Source organism: Narcine bancroftii, unplaced genomic scaffold (genome assembly GCF_036971445.1).
Source record: "Narcine bancroftii isolate sNarBan1 unplaced genomic scaffold, sNarBan1.hap1 Scaffold_151, whole genome shotgun sequence".
NCBI lineage: Eukaryota > Metazoa > Chordata > Chondrichthyes > Torpediniformes > Narcinidae > Narcine > Narcine bancroftii.
The window spans coordinates 4,441,731-4,462,121 of NW_027211886.1; the positions used below are offsets into that span (position 1 = coordinate 4,441,731).

Here is a 20,391-nt window from a genome sequence, read left to right on the forward strand (position 1 = left end):
AACAAGTACAGAGTCCCTCTGGTCCTCATTTTCCACTTCACCTGGCTCCACATCTGACACATTATCCCCCAATACAGTATACAAAGGAGGGAATCCTTGCGTCCCCTCAGCACAGGGCTCCAACAGTATACAAGGCTCCAACAGTATACAAAGGAGGGAATCTTTGCGTCCACTGCAGCACAGGGCTCCAACAGTATACAAGACTCCAACAGTATACAAAGGAGGGAATCCTTGCGTCCCCTGCAGCACAGGGCTCCAACAGTATACAAGGCTCCAACAGTATACAAAGGAGGGAATACTTGCGTCCCCTGCAGCACAGGGCTCCAACAGTATACAAGGCTCCAATAGTATACAAAGGAGGGAATCCTTGCGTCCCCTGCAGCACAGGGCTCCAACAGTATACAAAGGAGGGAATCCTTGCGTCCCCTGTAGCACAGGGCTCCAACAGTATACAAGGCTCCAACAGTATACAAAGGAGGGAATCCTTGCGTCCCCTGTAGCACAGGGCTCCAACAGTATACAAGGCTCCAACAGTATACAAAGGAGGGAATCCTTGCGTCCCCTGTAGCACAGGGCTCCAACAGTATACAAGGCTCCAACAGTATACAAAGGAGGGAATCCTTGTGTCCCCTGTAGCACAGGGCTCCAACAGTATACAAGGCTCCAACAGTTTACAAAGGAGGGAATCCTTGCGTCCCCTGTAGCACAGGGCTCCAACAGTATACAAGGCTCCAACAGTATACAAGGGAGGGAATCCTTGCGTCCCCTGTAGCACAGGGCTCCAACAGTATACAAAGGAGGGAATCCTTGCATCCCCTGTAGCACAGGCACTGAGTAAGGTGCAACAGGATCATCCCTGGCCCAGCACTCAAAGGTTAACTGTCCAATTGTAGCAGAGTTGCTGCTAATTTCGCACAATTATTTGAACTTTAAATGATTGAATCTGACAGGCCATAAAGTGAGGCATCAATTTGGTTTTCAGTATTTTGCTATCTGATGTGTCAGTAAGATACTTGATTTGCCAACATGTAATATGCAGAACAAACACAAAATATTGAAAATAAAAACAATGTACCAGGAACATTCATTATTTGAAGCTCATAATCAAGTCCAGTAGGGTTTAATGTTCCTGCAGGGAGAATTTTCTAATAGCTTACATGTTGCATTCTGGACCTAGGAGTCTTCAGGAACTGTAGGTAATGAGCATTTCCAGTACTTTTTGCCTTTTATTTTGGATTTCCAGTCCAATGCCACAAAAAGGACTGTCTGCACGAGGGTAACATACTTTTTCTTCCACTGTGATAACTGCGAAAGCTTATTATCTTTTGTACGTTATCATCTCCTTTGAATTTAATGTATACTATTGTAGTCTTTTTTAAACTGTATGGTTGCAGCAAGTAAGAATTTTAGTGCAAAATGTTTGCAATGTATATGACAATAAACATCATTGTAGTTTGGTAATTTCAGTCAATAATTTTGTTTCCTTGTCTTGAATGACATCCTGACTTCATTTGACACTTCACCCCACTTTGTCATTTAATCTCATCTGTCTTCCACCCTGCCATAACCTTCATCCAATCCTCCCTTCCTCTCCAGCTGAAACACTTTTCTCTGTGCTGATACAATATCATTAATTTGTAACATTAACTTTGCTTCTCTCTTCATAGATGCTGCCAGACAAATTGTGTATTTTTAGAATTTCCTATTTATTTTATTATTCGTATGAAGTTCAGAAAAAGAAACTTAGTATCACATTTATACAAAACTAGCTTGGCCATTTCTTCAAAAATAAATGAGGCAGAAAATTCAAGACTGGGCAACTTACGGCTGTTTCTGTAGTTTTGTTGTTAAATACCACTCTTGCAAATGGGTCTGAAGTGCCAGAAATATCTCTCGGCGCAAGATCTCTAGGGAGGTAGTAAAGAACAAAATGTCCATGATATTTTCTACAATTACAGCAGAGAAATGTTATTTAATTGCAATCTGCAATTAGCACTGATTGATTGACTGACAAAAGAGCAAATCCATTAAGAAAACCCAAGCTTCAATGTAACACACAATGGAAATGGCAATCCATTCCTTTAATTATAGCCATAATATAGATTATGTCACTGTGATTTAAAGTGATCCCATGCAGTAAAATGGTAACTCATTCTGGGATTTTTCTTGGAAACTAGGCAAGGAGCATTTCATACAATTCAGCAGGGCAGAGTTTGTCTTATCTGAGATAGATGACACTGGCTTCCCATCACTGAGGTTGACTGATCTAGCATAGAGCTATTTGGAAATATTAGAAAAGATGAAATGGTCCTACCTTCCACCAATAGAATGGCAGCCAAGAGGTTTGAACTTAGAGTGTGAGCCCAGTGACAAAATTGTACATTACTGACATATCAACCCAATGATCTGATCTGTGAGAGTGAAATTACCAAGCATCACAACACAGTGAGATGTCACAGACTTGGTGGATTCTAGTATATAAATCTTAAAATTGACTGTTGATGGTAAGAGTGGAAGCCCGATTCATCCACAAGGAATTAGAATTGAGTCTGCTCATTATTAAATCAAATCCCAACCCAATATATGACCTGACTACAGCCAATCTAAATACAACATACTCGAGAAAATGCACTTCTTGCCTTTAATGTGCAGAGCACGAGTCACATCTTAAAAGGGAATTCTTTCAACAAAAAAAATACTCTGGTTTTCAGAAGGTTCATATTAAACCTTGGAGCTGTGAACCCTGCCTGATAGTTGTCAGGATTTGTAGTGTTTCACTTCAAAGATATAACATCATGGTTTAAAAACTGGAGATACTTGGTAAGCCAGGAGAAACAATCAGGACCTTTCATCAGAATTAGCACCCAAGCCATGGTTATAGATTCAAGATTCAAACTTCCTATATTGTTATGTTATAATATAGAAAATGTAATATCACATAAAATTTTCTTTTGTCTGCCAAGTCAAAGAGACGCCAATAGTATTGTCGAGTACCCCTTTATAGTAAGAGAAATAAAAGCAAAAGTGAGTCTCTTCAGAGTCTCCATGGATTCACCTCCAGCACTCTCACATTTTCTGGAGCCGTGCAGACCCCTGTTTGATCCATTGGGAATGTGAGCTCCAGATCCAAACCTCCAATATGATCAGTCAGCCTTCAGCACCTGATGCCTTTCGGGAGGCCTTGTCCTCAGCACCCTCTCAAATTCCATTTCTGGTACCTGGTTCCCATGAGCCAGTCTCCAGCATCCTATATGGGTCCCTCACCCACAAGTCACTAGCAGCCCACAGCATGCGTGGGTCCTTCAGCCGCCGAGCCCCCTCATAGGTCTGCTGCAGTTGTCACCATTGTGTAGGGTCATCTCACATGCTTCTTCTCAATTTGGGATCTTCTCCCAGTTTCTGGTGTCCTGCACCAGTCCACAGCTTCCCCAGAATCTAAAAACCCTTGTGGCCATTGCCCAGCACAGGCACTGCCATCTAGGGCACAGACCACAGTGGAATGATTTTAATTAAAAACACAGTCAACTCCCTTTAGAGGTAATTTAAAGCCTGCATGGAGCAGTTGGCGAAGCAGCACTGTGTCTCCACTTTATTCTGACATTAAACCACAGAATCTTCCAAAACAGAAGGAGGCCTCTTGACCAATCCTGTTCATGCTTAATCTTTTTTTTCATCCATCTGATTTAAAGAAACAGAAAATAATCAAACAGCAATTTTTCAACTCTCAAAGCACTTCACACACAAGGAAGTCATTTTTAGACACGATCACAGCCTCAGGAAAGGGAAAATTTTAGCCAAGTAGTGCACAGTGAGTTCCCACCAACAACAATATAACAATCAGCCTTAGGCCCTGTTTTTTGTGATGTTGACCTAAAAACTGATATTGCCCAGACTGCAGGGTCTTCGTCTACATCTCCCACTGCCTTAGAAAGGTTGGCAATGCACAGAAGATGCCATCAAACGTTGGACATACAAGGTCCTTCTTCCTCCCATCATGGAAATTATGTAACCATGCGCCAACAGGCTTAAAGATAGTTTGTTTCCTTTTGGCTCCTGAAGGAACCCCACAGCAGTGCTATCATTACTTGGCACTAATTGATTTTTTTTTTCTATTATAACTGGATGCTTTGTAATTGTACTCTTTTCTTCTTTATACAGCTGCACGAGTCTTGGAATTTGCCTGTAGACTGTTCGCAGAAGAACCTATTTCATTGCACCAGGCATAACCTGACAAATATCGTATATGCCGGTGCATAAGGTGGTTCTGAACTTTAAAAATGTCACCCCAAACCACAAGTTATCTTATATTCCAAGTATAAATCTGAACCTTAACAGCAAAGTCTCAGCGCCCCCCACGCCAAGTATAAATCTGAACCTTAAAAGCAAAGTCTCAGCACTCCCCACGCCGAGTATAAATCTGAACCTTAACAGAAAAAGTCTCAGCGCTCCCCACGCCGAGTATAAATCTGAACCTTAACAGCAAAGTCTCAGCACTCCCCACGCCAAGTATAAATCTGAATCTTAACAGCAAAGTCTCAGCACTCCCCACGCCGAGTATAAATCTGAACCTTAACAGCAAAGTCTCAGCGCTCCCCACGCCGAGTATAAATCTGAACCTTAACAGCAAAGTCTCAGCGCTCCCCACGCCGAGTATAAATCTGAACCTTAACAGCAAAGTCTCAGCGCTCCCCACGCCGAGTATAAATCTGAACCTTAACAGCAAAGTCTCAGCGCTCCCCACGCCGAGTATAAATCTGAATCTTAACAGCAAAGTCTCAGCGCTCCCCACGCCGAGTATAAATCTGAACCTTAACAGCAAAGTCTCAGCACTCCCCACGCCAAGTATAAATCTGAATCTTAACAGCAAAGTCTCAGCGCTCCCCTGCGGGCTCCATCCGCCAAAGCGGACTGCCGTCGGCTCGGTACAGGCTTTAAGTGGACTGTTAAAGGAGTCGACGGTGGTTTATTTTAAAATATATAATAAAATTTAATCCTTTACTGGATCATTTGCTTTTAAAATATTGTGCCTAGTGGCATCTGGCATCACTTCACTGGTCAGTAGTAAATGCCAGACTTGAGGTAGTCTCTTACAGCACATAACTCAAAACCTACATTTTAAGTGTAAATTCAGGGATCGTCTTATACGCCAGCATATAAGGTAAACTTCATTTCCCAGCTACCTCTTATTAAAACAATGTCATTGGACTTTTTAACCCATCCAGGAGAGAAAACTGGGCCTCAGCTTAATGTCCCTTCCGCATGACACCTCTGACACTCCAGCACACTTCTAACAGATCAATTTTTGTGCTTAGATTGCTGAAGGTAGTTTTGAACTCGTAACCTTCTGGCTCAAAAAACTGCTTTGAACTGAGGCAAGGCTAATGCATCCCACAGCCGTGGCTTTTTTTTTCCTTTCCAAAGCCCTGAAGATGCCATCTGAACAATGACTAATGCCTGGAAATAATTTTTAAGAAACAAATCCAAAAGGCGATAAATGTCAAATTGTGATATGACACCAAAGCATCACTCAACTTTCAGTAGATGCTAAAGGACAGAGATCCTGCAGACACAATCACAGGATGCTGTGCCTGGCATTTAAATGCTTGTCAGTTTAGTAACCTTTTCTCTGCTGTCTGCTTATTTAAAACCATCGCTAAATAAGGTCCAATGAAAAACAAAAACACACCAAAATGCTGGAAGAACTCAGCCAGTCTTTCAGGGCCCATAAGAGACAAAGGGCATTTTTACAAAGAAACTTAGGAATTATTCTGAAAAACAAAATTAGCCTACTTACCTCTGGTGTATGCCAATGTGGTCATTTACACAGGGGCATTTTTACATAAGTCTTCCTGTATTGCAGAATTTGTTGGAGGGAGAACGTTATATTCATTAAGCCTGTTTCTTAAGGAGTGGCTGCAGTCAATTTACACTGCAGCCACTCTGTAAAAATGTGTAGGGATACGAGTGGAAACATTACGGGATGGAATATGCATAAAAAATTCCATCCTGACATTTTTACACTGACACCAGAACAGAAATTTTCTGCTGTTCAGTGGCTGTGTAAAAGTGCCTAAAGATACATACTTGGCCAACACTTCCTCAAGGAAGAAGCAAAATGAGCAAAAGACAGGAAATGCTGGGGGAGGAATCCAGACCATCAGAGGGTGTTAATTGGATATGATAAGGGCAGAGATAAGAATTGATTACACCTGTGCGAAAGACAGGGAAAAGGGAGAGAGACAGAGATATCCAATTCACATTTTTGTTATTCTTGATCAGCGGTTTTCAAACTTTTCTTTCCATTCCATAAGCACTATAAAGTAATTGCGATGCATAGGTCCTCTGTGATTAGTAAGGGATTACTTAAAATGGTATGTGAGGGGAAAGGAAGTTTGAAAACCACTGTTTGAATCATGCCTGATTGACTCGTTATGTGCACGGCTTCATAACTCCAAAGGAAATGGGCCAATGACAATTTTTCTCAAGCAAAATATTTCAGTAAGAATTGGGTCGAGAGCAGTAGTTCTCAATCTCTGTTTCCCCACCCACAGACCACCTTAAGCAATCCCTTACTAATCACAGAGCATCTATGGCATCGGGATTACTTAAAGTGGTCTGTGAGTGGAAAGAAAAAGAAAGAAAACTACTGAGAACTGAAATGAGCATATGTTGTGGGAGGAGAAGTAGGCCCTTCATGTTTGTTCTGACATTCAATAAAATCATAGCCAGTCTGAGTTTTACTTCTAAACTTAATTAATTTACAGGCGTGTGCCTCTCTGACAATACCAATATGTATTGCCTATCCTTAGTTGCCCTTGAGAAAGCAAAGGTGATCATCAGGTGATATCAATATCTGATTTAACCACTTCCCTAATATTTCAATCTTTGTTTGAATGATCCTAGCTCTCTGGTTTTTTTTTGTTCTTTTTCTGGTTCCTTTTGTTCTTTCATTTATTTGTCACATATTCTTTGCCAAGTTTCACTAGTTTGCAGCACAAACCTCACAGATGTATCAGTTGGGGTGGGTATTAATTAGCTTCAATCAGTGCAAAACAAATAATCAAAATCCTGCATTTGAATCCATATTGAATGCATATCTAGCTAATTTATTTCAATCAAGAATGGAAGTACAGCTTTCTGATCAGTTTATTTTCTTATACAAGTTGAGTTTAAAGCATTCTTTGGAATACACACTTGCTTTGGCCAAAACTTTGACAATTACAAATTCCTTCAAATTGAGAATAACATCTGGAAAGGCCAGTTACTAGGGAAATCCATCAAATAAAAAAGATGCAGCAATCACAGAAGAACCCCTCAACACAGAAACAGGCCCCTTCAGCCCTTCTAGTCTGTGCTCAACCTTTTTTCCCCCCTAGTCCCAATGATCTGCACCTAGGATAATGGATCCATTTTTTGAATCTTCATTTTGGTGAATCCAGTCAGGAAAGTATATTGCTTTCATTCCAACAAATGATGAGTATTTTCATAGGCTTTTCCCAATTGAGTGAACATGAGAATGAAATACTGAATTTCACACTTCTACTTAAATTGTTCAGTACCAGAGGGAGCTGGATCATGTTGAATAATTTCTATCAAATATTATGACTAAGTTTCCCCAGCCACAAAGAGTTGGAGAACAATTCAGGAAAGAAGTAGTGTAAATTATGTCTGCGATGGGAATAGCTCCTATTGGTGATGGAATATGTTTGTAATGGGGATTCTGAGGCAACCTGGCCATAACATTTAATGGACAATCATTCATATTTATGCCCTATACTGGATGATTGGGGAAATGGTTGATCACCAGTGAAGGGCTAGAGACAAGTTTTCAAATGCCCTCAAAATGTGTCTGGAGACCAGGCTTCTGATAATTTAGCTCTGTCCCAAGACCATTGATAGAAAGCTTTATTCTGCAACTTCACAGATTATTATTTAATGTCTTCCATGAAGTGACTAATAAGATCACCAGCCTGCGTTGATCTATGATTTTTTTTATATATAAGAGCTTATTTCAAATAAAATGACATAACATTCTCAATTAAACTTTTCTCTCCCACCACCACCATTCTATTAATTAGAAGATTAATGAGTAGACACTGCTGCCTGGAGAACAGATTTAGTTTTCTTATCTTCTCAGTTACTCAGCACATTCTGTTCATTGGCATGACATGAAAAAATAACATGGCACATTTTATATAATTTCTTCCTTGAAATAAATCATCAGAATGCACTGAAATCAAAACTAAAAGCAACACATCACATATTCCTTAAAGAAATGAGCTTACACTGGTGTTATCCTGCTTAGTATTTGATTAGATATCACTTGAAAAGTGTTGCATCCACTTAGTAATGAACAGGGAATGAAATAATCTGCTAATTTAGAAGCTTGTTAAAGGTTTATTTCCAATGCATTAATGTCTTTGTCAAAAGAGCTCTTGACGGACTTTTAATATGTTCATGGATTTGCTTCTAATATCAATCAATATTTTGATTAAGAGAAAAAGAAAAAACTCAATGCTGGAGAAACTCAAGGGCTCAAGCCTGCAACGCTGGTGATGTATCTTTATCTTTGCTCTATAAAGTGCACTGTTTGACTTACTGAATTTCTCCAGCGTCGTGTTTTTACTTCATCCCCGGTGTCCGCAGATGATTGTGTTTTACTCCTCTTTACAAGAGAGATTTTTAATATATGGATTTCAGTTAAATAGATTTACTGTCAACACATCTGGAAATAAGATAAATAAAGAATGACTTATGGCAGACAATCTACTTAATAAGCAAGAGGAGACAAACAAATATGAATGATTGTCCATTAACTGTTATGACCAGGTTGCCCCAGAATCCCCATTACAAACATTATGCATCACCTTCTGCAGAAAAATGCACTATGAAGGATCGTCACAAGTAACTTAAATGGACAAAACCAATCTCAGTCACCAGGCTTGATAGGCAGAAAATGTTTCCAGTTATCTTCACTCTTACCGACTACTGTATTGTCAGCACATACAGCCAAGTAAATATAGTTATTTTTAATTGTATAATCAGGGAAAACAGTCCTGATTTCTCACAAGTTTGAAATTTGTTGTTCAGGACTCAAACCAACCATTTCCCTTTAACCTAAACAAAACCTTTTCTCTCTTTCCATGAAGTTAAATTGATATTCCAATGCATGGTGCACTCCCACACTCGTGCAGGACCACTGACGAGGAGAATAGCTTTCATTCTCTGACCCAGTCAATTTACCTTTCTGCCTTTGAACAGAATGACAGAACTCAATATGCAGTTCATGACTCAGAAAGGAAAGGAATTACTTTTAAAGACACAAAGGCCAAAGTTGAAAGTCCATTCTCTGCAGAATGCTTTAATAATGAATGTGTCATTTCAAGAGAAATCGATCGGAGCCCAGCTCACAAAATAGTGAATAGTGAATCATCTTTCACTCTGTAACATACTCAAACCATGTTCAAATCATAACATATCAATTGCTTGCACCTAGAAACAAATTAATTCCTGCTATGTTGTGCTGGTTGAAAATGTAGAGGTATGTTTTCTGGTGCTTGCAGGCAACATTCACTTGAAACGTGCACTGTTTTCACAATGAATCATCTCTCACAAATGTCCAATAATCATGCAACAAATTACTTCATGATTGAGATTAATTAACTTGTGGATTTAAAACAAAAATAAGCTTGAATTTCCAAAAGACTTTTCACAAGGATTTGTATGATTCTGAATAACATAAAAATTGATAAAATTGTTTTTCCAATTTGAAACAGATTACAGAATTGAGTAATGCAAAAGGAAGTCATATGACCTATTGTGCTTCTGCCATCTTATTGAAGGAGATATCCAATTAGTCAGGCTCTGCCTGCGACACAGTGCAGTAAATTTTATCTTGATATTGTCAAAGACACTGTAGATGCTTAAAGGTCATTTATAAAAGTCCATATTGAAAGTTAAATACAGATCATGCATGACAAATTGCAGTCTTACCAGCGTTGCCTACATCCCCAGAATGATTTTAAATGAAAATCAAGTCCCTGAATTTCCAAAATTCACCCTTTTCTGTGAAAAGCTCATCAGGAAATTTATTTCCGTTATCCCAGCGTTGTAAGTTGCAGACCGTATTTTTCTTGAATGTGTCGCATTTACTCAATCACCTCTTATAGAACCATAGAACACTACAACATAAAAACAGGCCCTTCTAGACTATGCTGAACTATTTTTCTGCTAGTCCCACTGGCCATCACCCAGACCACATCCCTCCATAACCCTCCTATTCAAGTACCTGTCCAAATATTTCTCAAATTTCAAAATTGAGCCTGCATTTACCAATTCAGATGGCAGATTGTTCCACACTCCTATAACTCTCCACAGAAAGAAGTTCCCTTTAAACTTTTCCCCTTTCACCCTTCACCTAATTCCTCCAGTTTTTAATCTCATCAAACCTCAGTGGAAAAAGCTGACTTGCATTTACTCTATCTACACCCATCTTTTTTTTCCTCTCTCAGAAAAATCTCATGGGTAGAAGAAATGATTGCTAGAAAGACTCAACTGGTCAATTTGTGCTTGAGAAAAGTGAGTTGCAGATATGCCATCATTATTCATGATGTCTCTTCTTGTGTAGAACTGGTAGTTTGGAATGCTGTACCTTCTTCAAGTCATGAGTTCACAAGCACCATTTCCAAGGTTCAATGACATCTTGTCCAAAGATCTTCCCTTTGGATGAGAAGTTCATTCAAAATTCAGGGGACAACTCACATTCTACTGACCAACATTAATCTCTCAGCTCACCAACAAAAATAGATAAAAATGGTTTTGAACATTGCCATGCAGATGTCCATTACTGAGCTTCCTGACAGGGACAAATTTTTTTTAAAAATCAACATGATACAGGTATGGAGATCTGAATTCATAACATTAAATATAATAAAGTGGCAGATGTGCAGAGAGAAACAGGATGACTGTTTCAGTTCAGGGACCTTTCAACAGAAGTTGCTGATTGGCAATGAGCTACACCTGAATGTTCTGCCAGATGTATCATTTGTGCTCCTCAGAAGTAGATAATGGTTCATGCCCCTATAAAGGGACTCAGTCACCTGGTATTCCAATGAGGAAGCATAACAATGTTGTAATTCAGATAAGATGTTCATTCAATATTTCAAATGTGTGAAATCTGCTAGTAGCTCACCAACATTAATCTTTCAATTAACATCCATTGGGTGAGAGCAAGCCCTGTGTACATAACATTTTTTAAACCCCTCATTTAAAACAGAGATATCAGTTTGTGCTACTGAATAAAACAAGGAAGTGGCTGCTTTGTAATCCATTTCCAAGTTCAACTGACTGCACAAAGCCAACCATCCAAAGCTGTGATAAGTTGCATAATTTCTTGCTGGGGATAATCAACTCAAATTTATAAAATCGATCAATAAAGCTGCATCTACACAACTTCGGTCATCACAATTTATTAATTGGGTTAGCCCACTTACAGCACCCTCCATAATGTTTAAGACAAATACTTTTTTTTTCTTCTTTTGCCCCTGTACTCCATAGGTTTAAATTTGTAATCAAATAATTCACATGTGATTAAAGTGAACATTCCAAATAAAATTTGTAGACATTGCACTGTCAGAAGCAAAAAAATGCATTGCGATCACCTGAAAGTCCGACTCCCCCCCCCTGCTCATCACTCGATGGCTCACGGAGATGCACAACTATGTGCCCATGGAGAAAATAACATATCGTTTCAAAAATAAGTACGATGCTTTTGCCAAAATATGGCAACCTTATCCAGAGCAGTTTGGAGTTCAGCTATAGCAACAGCCCACAGTTCTAAAAAGCTAACAAAATACATAAAGACAACAGCAGTGAAGCACCTCAGAGTGGAAATAGGCTAGAAAGACTGACGGGATGCTGAATTTTTTTCTTTTTACCATTTCACTGTTTGTCACTTTAATTGTTTTAGTTGTTGTTTGATTTTCAAAGTTCTAGGGGAAGGGAAAGAAACTACAAGTAAGCTGATACAGTGTTTGTATCCGAGAAGTGAATTATATCTTTTAAAAGAGCAAATACGTTAAAAAGGATTGCTTTTTTTTCAGATGTGATGCTATGTTTGTTTTGGAAAAATTGAAAAATAATATTTTCAATAAAAAAAGATTTTATGCAAGGTTATTTGTATACATTTTGGTTTGACAATGTAGGATTACAGCACTTTTTATACACAGTTCCCCCATTTCTGGGCACCATCGTGTTTGGAACATTTGGCTTCACAGGTGTTTATGAGAACTCAGGTGTGTTAATTGCTTCATTCAATGCAGGTATAAAAGAGCTTGGCTTGCTTCTAAGCTTTTGATCACCTCTGGAGTCTGTAGTTGCCATTTTTTAACATGAGGACCAGAGTAAGTCAAAGAACCTATTAGTGATGCACCATCAATGACTCGAAAGACTGTTGGTGAGAAACCGATAGGTTTTTATTCACTTAAGAACAACAGCACATCCAATCTGTTCGAATGTCCTGCACTGAGGAGGGGGCTGTGGAGCAGCCACCTTTATACAGGAGCTTGTGGGGAGAGACCACAGGTACAATTGGCCAATAGGTGTGTCTAACCAGACAATTATATACAAGAGTGGTTTACCATATTCACCCCTTGTTTTTAAAAAGAGTCCCACGGGCTGAGGCGGAAAATTTAAAAGTCACAAGTTCAGTCTTTCAGTCGGTCTGGTCATTTGCTGGGACCCTTGTAGTACCGGTTGTGACTGTGATGCAGCAGCAGGGTCTTGGGAACCTGTTCATATCCATCCGTGTTGAGCTAGTGGATCGGCATCGATGAGTCTGGTGTATTCTCTCTCGGGGCAGAGGTAGGGTACCAGGGGTCAGGTGCATCGTGTGCGTTCAATGGTGAGGGGTGTACAGGGTGATCAGAAGCGGTCTCCAGGGCCCCTGAGGGAGCCAAGTCCCTGACAGAGACAGTGTCTTCGTGTCTGTCAGGGTATGCCATGTATGGCATATTAGCGGTTGGCATGGAGGAGGTGGACCCTTCCAACCAATGGTTCAGAGTTATAGCTCCTCACCTGCCTCCGGAGCAGGACGAGCCCAGGGGAGATCAGCCGTACCGGTAGTGTGGTCCCTGTTGCAGATTTCCGAGGAAAGGAGAACATACGTTCAAGCGGTGTGACATTTTTGGCAGGACATAGCAGGAACCTGGTAGAGTGAAGGGCTTCTGGGAGGATCTTTTGCCAGCAGGAGACTGGGAGTCCCTTAGACCGCAAGGCCAGGAGGATTGCTTTCCAAACTGTAGCATTCTCCCTCTCCACTTGTCCGTTACCCCGCGTTGTAGCTGGTGGTCCTGCTGGTGGCAATGCCTTTGGCCAACAGTTGCTGGTGCAGCTCATCACTCAAAAAAGGGTCCCGTGGTCACTGTGGATATAACTGGGGAAGCCAAACAGAGTGAAGAGGCTGTCCAGGGCCTTGATGCCTGTGGCAATGGGCACGTCCAAGCAGGGGATGGCAAATGGGGAAACAGGAGTATTCATCAATGATGTTAAGAAAATACATGTTGCAGTCAGTGGAGGGCAGGGGTCCTTTAAAATCGACACTGAGTCACTCAAAGGGGCAAGTGGCTTTAATTAATTGCACCCTGTCTGGCCGGTAGAAGTGTGGCTTGCACTCAGCGCAGATCTGGCAGTTCTTTGTCATTGACCTGATCTCATCAATGGAGTACAGCAGATTGCATGCTTTGACAAAATGAAAAAATCCTGGTAACTCCGGGGTGACAGGTATCATTGTGGAGGTTGTGTAGCCAATTGATCTGTGCACTGGCACAGGTGTCTGGCGGCTCATTCAATTTCCCCAGCCAGTACAAGATATGGTAATTCTCTACCTCAGTATTTTGTCATTTCTGATTTTGCCCCGCTGCTGATTGTAAACATGAAAGCAACTGCACGTTTTTCAGTCAGCAGGGTGAATCTCTTACCGGCCAGGTAATGGCATCAGTTCCACACTGCCTCTACAATGGCTTGGGCCTCTTTCTCAACCAAGGAGTGTGGAATTTCAGGGCCTTGTAGGGTACAGGAAAAAAATGCAACTGGCCTGCCTAGTTAAGGAAGGCTGCAAGGATGAAGTCTGACACATCGCTTTCCACCTGAAATGGAATGGATTTATCTATTGTGGCCTTGGCAATATCTGCCTTGATGTGATTGAAGTCTGCATGAGCCTCTGCCACCAGGGGGAAGATTGTGGATTTGATGAGGGGATGTCTGCATAGTTAGGGACCCATTGAGCATAATAGGAGAAGAACCCAAGACATCTCTTCGGGGCCTTGAGGCTGAGTGGAAGGGGAAGCTCTAGGAGTGGTCACATGTGGACAGAGTCTGGGCCAATGGCTCCATTCTCCATGACACAGCCAAGGATGGCCAGACAGTTTGAGCGAAATACTTAGGCCTTATTATATGTAAGGTCAAGGAACTTGGCTGTTTCATGAAATTTCTGAAGGTTGGCGGCGTGGTCCTGCAGGTCATGGCCACAGATGCTAACGTTGTCAAGGTACAGGAAGTGGCCCACAACTATACTGATCCACCATGCGGCCCATCTTCCATTGGAAGACCGAGACACCATCCATAACACCAAAAGGGACCTGCAGGAAATTGTATAGGTGCCCATGCACCTTGAACCCCATGTACGGGTGGTCCTCTGGGTGGCTAGGGAGTTGGTGCAATCTCAACTTCCAGTCAGTGGTCGAAAAGACCCAATACAGGGCAATTTGGATGAAATGTCGGCGAAGCATAGGAGGGGGTACGCATCAAATTGCATGTATCTGTTGATGGTTTGACTGTAGTAGATGACCAACCTGTTCTTTTCCCCATTCCATACTACCATCACCTGTGCTCTCCAAGGGCTGGTACTGCCTTCATTAATCCCCTCCTTGACTAAGTGCTGAACCTCCGCCCGAATGAAGGCCCTGTTCCCAGCACTGTACCACCTACTTTTAGAGGTGACGGGTTTAGTGTCGGGAGTGAGATTGGCGAATAACGATGGGGGAGGGGGTAATTTTAAGTGTGGAGAGCCCGCAGGTCATGCGAGGTGAACGGTTGGGTTGTTGACCGTGGACAATAGGGGGTTGTGAAGAGCAGGAGGCACGCAATGGTTGGTTCAAAAATTGCCAGTTACATACAGTGAGGGGTGGATGGAGCCCATCGAACTCCATTCTCATGCTTTCAAGGTGACATTGAAAATCCAGTTCCGATACCACAGCAACGCAGAGCTGTGGCATTCCATCAGTCTTAAGTCATTATATTCAGTACCGCATCGTTAGAGTCAGTACGCAGAAGCCCCAGACATCCGCTGTGTGTGATTTGAATGCCAAGGAGACCTCTGGTTCACCAGCAATACTGTGAGGGAAAGGTGTCGCACTGTGGCCAGGTGTATGAAGCTCTCCATTCTCCCCTATCAAATACACAACTCTTCACGCAGCCGTTTACCTAAATATCCATCATCGACCTGACAAGTTGATGTGGACTATCCTGATCGAGTGTGATGGAGGCCAGTGTCAGGTCCCTGTACATCGCTATTGTGGAAGATGGTGGTATCCAAGATGGCAGCCTCCACAGCCCACAAGGAGTGCTATTGGGTCCCGAAAATGGTGCTCAAGATGGCAGTCCCCATGGATCACACATGGCACTACTGGCCCTGGGTGATGATGATGTCCAGGATGGAAGCCCCCACGATCTGCATGCGGCTCTGCTAGGAAGAAATTTTGACTTACACACTTTGGCATAGTGGCCCTTCTTTCTGCAGCTAGACCAGATTGAATCCTTTGCTGGGTAGTGTTTCCTATGATGCTTGCTCAGGCCACAGAAGTAGCACTTTGGTTGCTCCCATAACACCACAGCTGTGGTCGGGTCACCACCAGAGCCGGATGAAAGCAACAGGAGGGGGAGCACTGCTGCCATGGTTGAGTCGTTAGCGGTGCAAAGGGGTGGTGGAATGTCCCAAGATGACAGTGCCTGGGGTAACCACGATGTGGCTGCATTGTTAGTTGAGTAGGCCTCCATGTTCTGGAGATCCACCACCAGCGTACCTCTCAGCCTGACTGTTCTCTGCAGGCTGAGCTCCTCTTGCTCCAAGAGTCTTTGTCAGATGTAGTTCGACCTGATCCCTGTGACGTAGACATCCTGGATCAGGTCCTTTGTGTACTTCGTGGCGGACATGGCCTTACAATCATAGGCCCTGCCAAGGGCCCACAGTGCCCGAAGATATTCAGCGTTGGACTCACCGGGTCATTGTTTGTGGGTCACTAGAAGGTGTCTGGCATAGATGACATTGATCTTACGCAGATACTGCCCTTTGAGTATGTCCATGGCTTCCTAATCATGGAATAGACTAGGGTGTTGGCCAAGGATTGCAGTACTTATAATTTATCGGTCTCTGATCACACAAAGGTGGAGGAAACTTGCATGAATACTTCAAAACAGCGCAGCCAGAGCTCAAAGTTGGTGGATGCCTCAGGTGATCGAGGATCGACCTCCAATTTTTATGGCTTCAGGATCTGCTCCACTGTTAAAAAAAACTTAAAGTGAATAAAACTGATGCACCAGCAATTACTCAAAAGACAGTTGTTGAGAAACCAGTAGATTTTTATTCATTAAGAACAACGGCACATCCATTCTGTTCTACTGTCTTGCACTGAGGAGTGGGACCAGCCACCTTTACACAGTAGCCTGTGGAGAGGGACCACAGGTACAATCAGCCAATAGGTTTGTCTGACCAGACAATTATACACAGCAGTGGTTTACCACAATTGTGAGGCTGAAAAACAAGAACAAAACAGTAAGAGGCATCGCCAAAGCCTTAGGATGACCAAAATCAATTATATGGAACATCATTAAGAAGAAGGAGCGTACTGGTGAGTTCAGTAATCACAAAGGGACTGGGAGGCCAAGGAAGACCTGCACTGTTGATGACAGAAGAATTTTCATTTTAATTAAGAAAAATCCCCAAATGCCTGACCGACAGATGAAAAACACTCTTCTGAAGGCAGGCATGAATGTGTCAATAACGAAGGTCCGCAAAAGACTTAATGAACAGAAATACAGAGGCTACTCTGCAAGATGAAAACCACTAGTTAGCGAGAGAAACAGGATGGCCAGATAACAGTTTACCAAGAAGTATTTAAAAGAGCCTGCAGAATTCTGGATGAATGTAATGTGGACAGATGAGACAAAGGTTAATCTGTATCAGCGTAATGGCAAGAGCAAAGTGTTAAGGCGTAAAAGAACTGCCCAAGATCCAAAGCAGACCGCCATCTGTGAAACATGGTGGTGGGGGTGTTATGACCTAGCCATGATTGGCTGCCACAAGTACTGGTCACTGATGATGTAACTGCTTATGGCAGTAGCAAAATGAATTCTGAGCTGTATAGAAACATCGTATCTGCTCAAGTTTGAACAAATGCCTCCAAACTCATTGGATGGTCCTTCATTCTACAGCAAGACGATGATCCCAAACATACTGCTAAAGCAATAAGGGAGTTTTTTTAATGCTAAAATCTGGAAAATTCCAAGTCAGCATACCTTCCATATGTTGAAGAGAAAACTTAAGGGGACAAGACCTGAAACAAGCAGGAGCTGAAGATGGCTACAGTAGAGACCTGGCAAAGCATCACCAGAGAAGATACTCAGCATGTGATGATGTCTATAAATCACAGACTTCAAGCAGTTACTGCATGCAAGGGATAGGGAACAAAGTGCTAAACATGACGACTTTAATATACATACAAATGCTGTGTCCCAAATATTAAGGTTGCCTGAAGTGAGGGGACTATAAAAAAAAGTGCAGTAATTTCTACATTGTCAACCAAAATGTACATAAATAGCCTTTAATAAAATCTGGAATGAGCCCTTTAATCATATGTGAATTATTTGATTGTAAATTTAAAACTGTGGAGCACAGGAGCAAATAAAGGAAAACAAATGTGTCTTTGTTCCAAACATTACGGAGGGCACTGTATTTGACACCAAAGCTCTCACATCAAGCAGGGCAAAAAGAAAATAGAACATCAGTTCCCATATTAAGAAATCCTTTATATCAAGTTATTTAGCGATGATCGGCATAGTTTATTCACGGTGATCTGACTTGAGGCAGATGGCTTGTGTTATGGGTTTGTTTGCTAATGGAAAAGGATTCTGCCTGGGGTCAGTGGATAAATGTGTGCATTTTCTGTTTATTTTTCCATCTTAAAATTGGCTTTCTACACCTACATCTCCAAGGGAATTTCAACATTCCATCAACCATGTTGACTCAAATTTGAGCTCATATGAGGGAGATGGCCTGAATAGTTTTTGTTGCCTATAAACGTGAACACGGTTGTTTATTTGCCAGAGGGACTGAAGCTGACTATTTATGAATGCATATTGGTAAATGGGGAAACAAAGGCATTCAAGTTTTATGACTGGAAAACTCTTAAAGGGAATGTCAGAGCCAGCAATTTCTGTTGGCTGAGAACAAGAACTGATTACAAATGATTCTTCTTTCGATCCTGAAGCCTTTAATCATCAGTTATTCATTGCAAAAGTGGTTTTGCTCCCCTATAAGTGTGAGAATTAAATTTATTTCTTGCATAATTAATTACTCATGTTACTATGTGGTGTTTTCTCATCATTAATGCCCACATCTGCCTCTACCTTGTCTTAATTAGCCAACTACATCCATTCTGAAAATAGCATTCAGACATTTATTTTCCACTTGCATAAACAACAGCTTCTTAGCAACATTTAAAAAAATTCATCTCTATATGAGCATTCCAATGAGTTTTCTTAATGGGCAATAGTAATTCAACAGCCATAGAAATATACTGCGAGGCCAAACACCAAAATGGTTGTGATGATTCACTACCAGACGAGCTGAATACCATTTTTATGCTCGCTTGAGGGGACTTAACGATATCATTAGAATCCCTGCAGATGCTGATGACCCTGTGACATCTGTCTCTGAGGCCAACGTCAAAACATCCTTCGCTAGGGGTCAGGCCCTGATGGCGAACTTGGCAGGGTACTGAAAAATCAGTACCAACTCACTAGCTGGGGTGTTTTCAATCACTCATTGCTGCATTCAGAGGCTCTAATCTGCTTCAAAAGGGCATCAATCATCCTGGTACCCAAGAAGAGTAGAGTGAGCTGCTTCAAATGACTTATCACCCAGTTGCACTCTCATGTACTGTGATGAAATGCCTTGAGAGGTTGGTCATAGCCAGAATTAACTCACACCCTCTGGACCCACTGCAATTAGCCTACTGACACAATCACTCCACAATATCACTGGCCCTCCATTCAGCTCTGGATCACCTAGACAAAAGCAACACGAATATCAGGCTACTCGTCATTGACTATAGCTCAGCTTTCAACACTGTTGTGTATAAGCCCACCCTGCTGTCCATCATGACATCTATGTCATGATGTCACCCCTATATATATCTCTATATGTCAGTAGCCATGTTAGTCTGATGGTATTAAAGAATGAGAAAAGCACCACGTCTCTGAGTCCTAATTGTGTAAGTGCATACACTATCATACCCTCAGTGCTGGTCAACAAGCACCAAAGCCTGGGCCTCTGCACCTCCCTCTGCAACTGGATCCTTGCTATCCTCATCGGAAGATCATAGTCAATGCTAATCGAAGACAACTTCACCTACTCACTGATGATCGACATTGGCACACATCAAGGGTGCGTGTTTGGATCACTGCTCTACATGTTATACACCCATGACTGTGTGGCTCGGCACAATTTCAATGCTATCTACAAATTTGTTGATGACACTATGGTTATCACCCATAATCACAGAAGGCAACGAGGAAGAGTGGAGGAGGGAGATAGATCAGCCAGTTGAGTGGTATCACAACAACAACCTTGAACATAATGTTAGCAAACCCAAGGACCTGATTGTGGACTTTAGGAAGGGGAAATCATGAGTACATAACCAGTCCTCATCAAGGGGTCAGCAGTGGAAAGGGTTAACAACTTCAAGTTCCTGGGTGTCAACATCTCTGAGGATCTGTCCTGGGGGCTCGATGTTGATGCAATCATGAAGAAGATTCGCCAGCGGCTATATCTCATGAGGAGTTTGAGGAGATTTGGTATATCGCCAAAATTTCTTCAGGTGCACTGTGGAGAGCATTCTGACTGGCTTCATCACTGTTTGGTATGGAGATGCCAATGCACAGGACAAGGAAAAAAACTCCAGAGGGTTGTTAACTCAGCCTGCAACGTCAGGGGCACCAGACTTCACTTCCATCGAGGACACCTACATGAGGCGGTGTGTTAAGAAAGCAGCCTCTATTCTCAAGGACCCTCAGCACCCAGGCCATTCTCTCTTCACACTCTACCCCATCAGGAAG

The 20,391-nt window shown here is 41.9% G+C and overlaps 1 protein-coding gene across 2 annotated transcripts in view; it reads right to left on the bottom strand.

Annotated features, from left to right (window-relative positions):
• Positions 1-20,391, bottom strand: part of LOC138750451 (rasGAP-activating-like protein 1) — a 313,399-nt gene that overhangs the window by 207,716 nt on the left and 85,292 nt on the right. For both annotated transcript variants that reach the window (XM_069912509.1, XM_069912508.1), the window contains exon 6: positions 1,826-1,907. In XM_069912509.1, the coding sequence (XP_069768610.1) occupies positions 1,826-1,907 (82 nt within the window). The remainder of the gene's footprint in view (positions 1-1,825; positions 1,908-20,391) is intronic.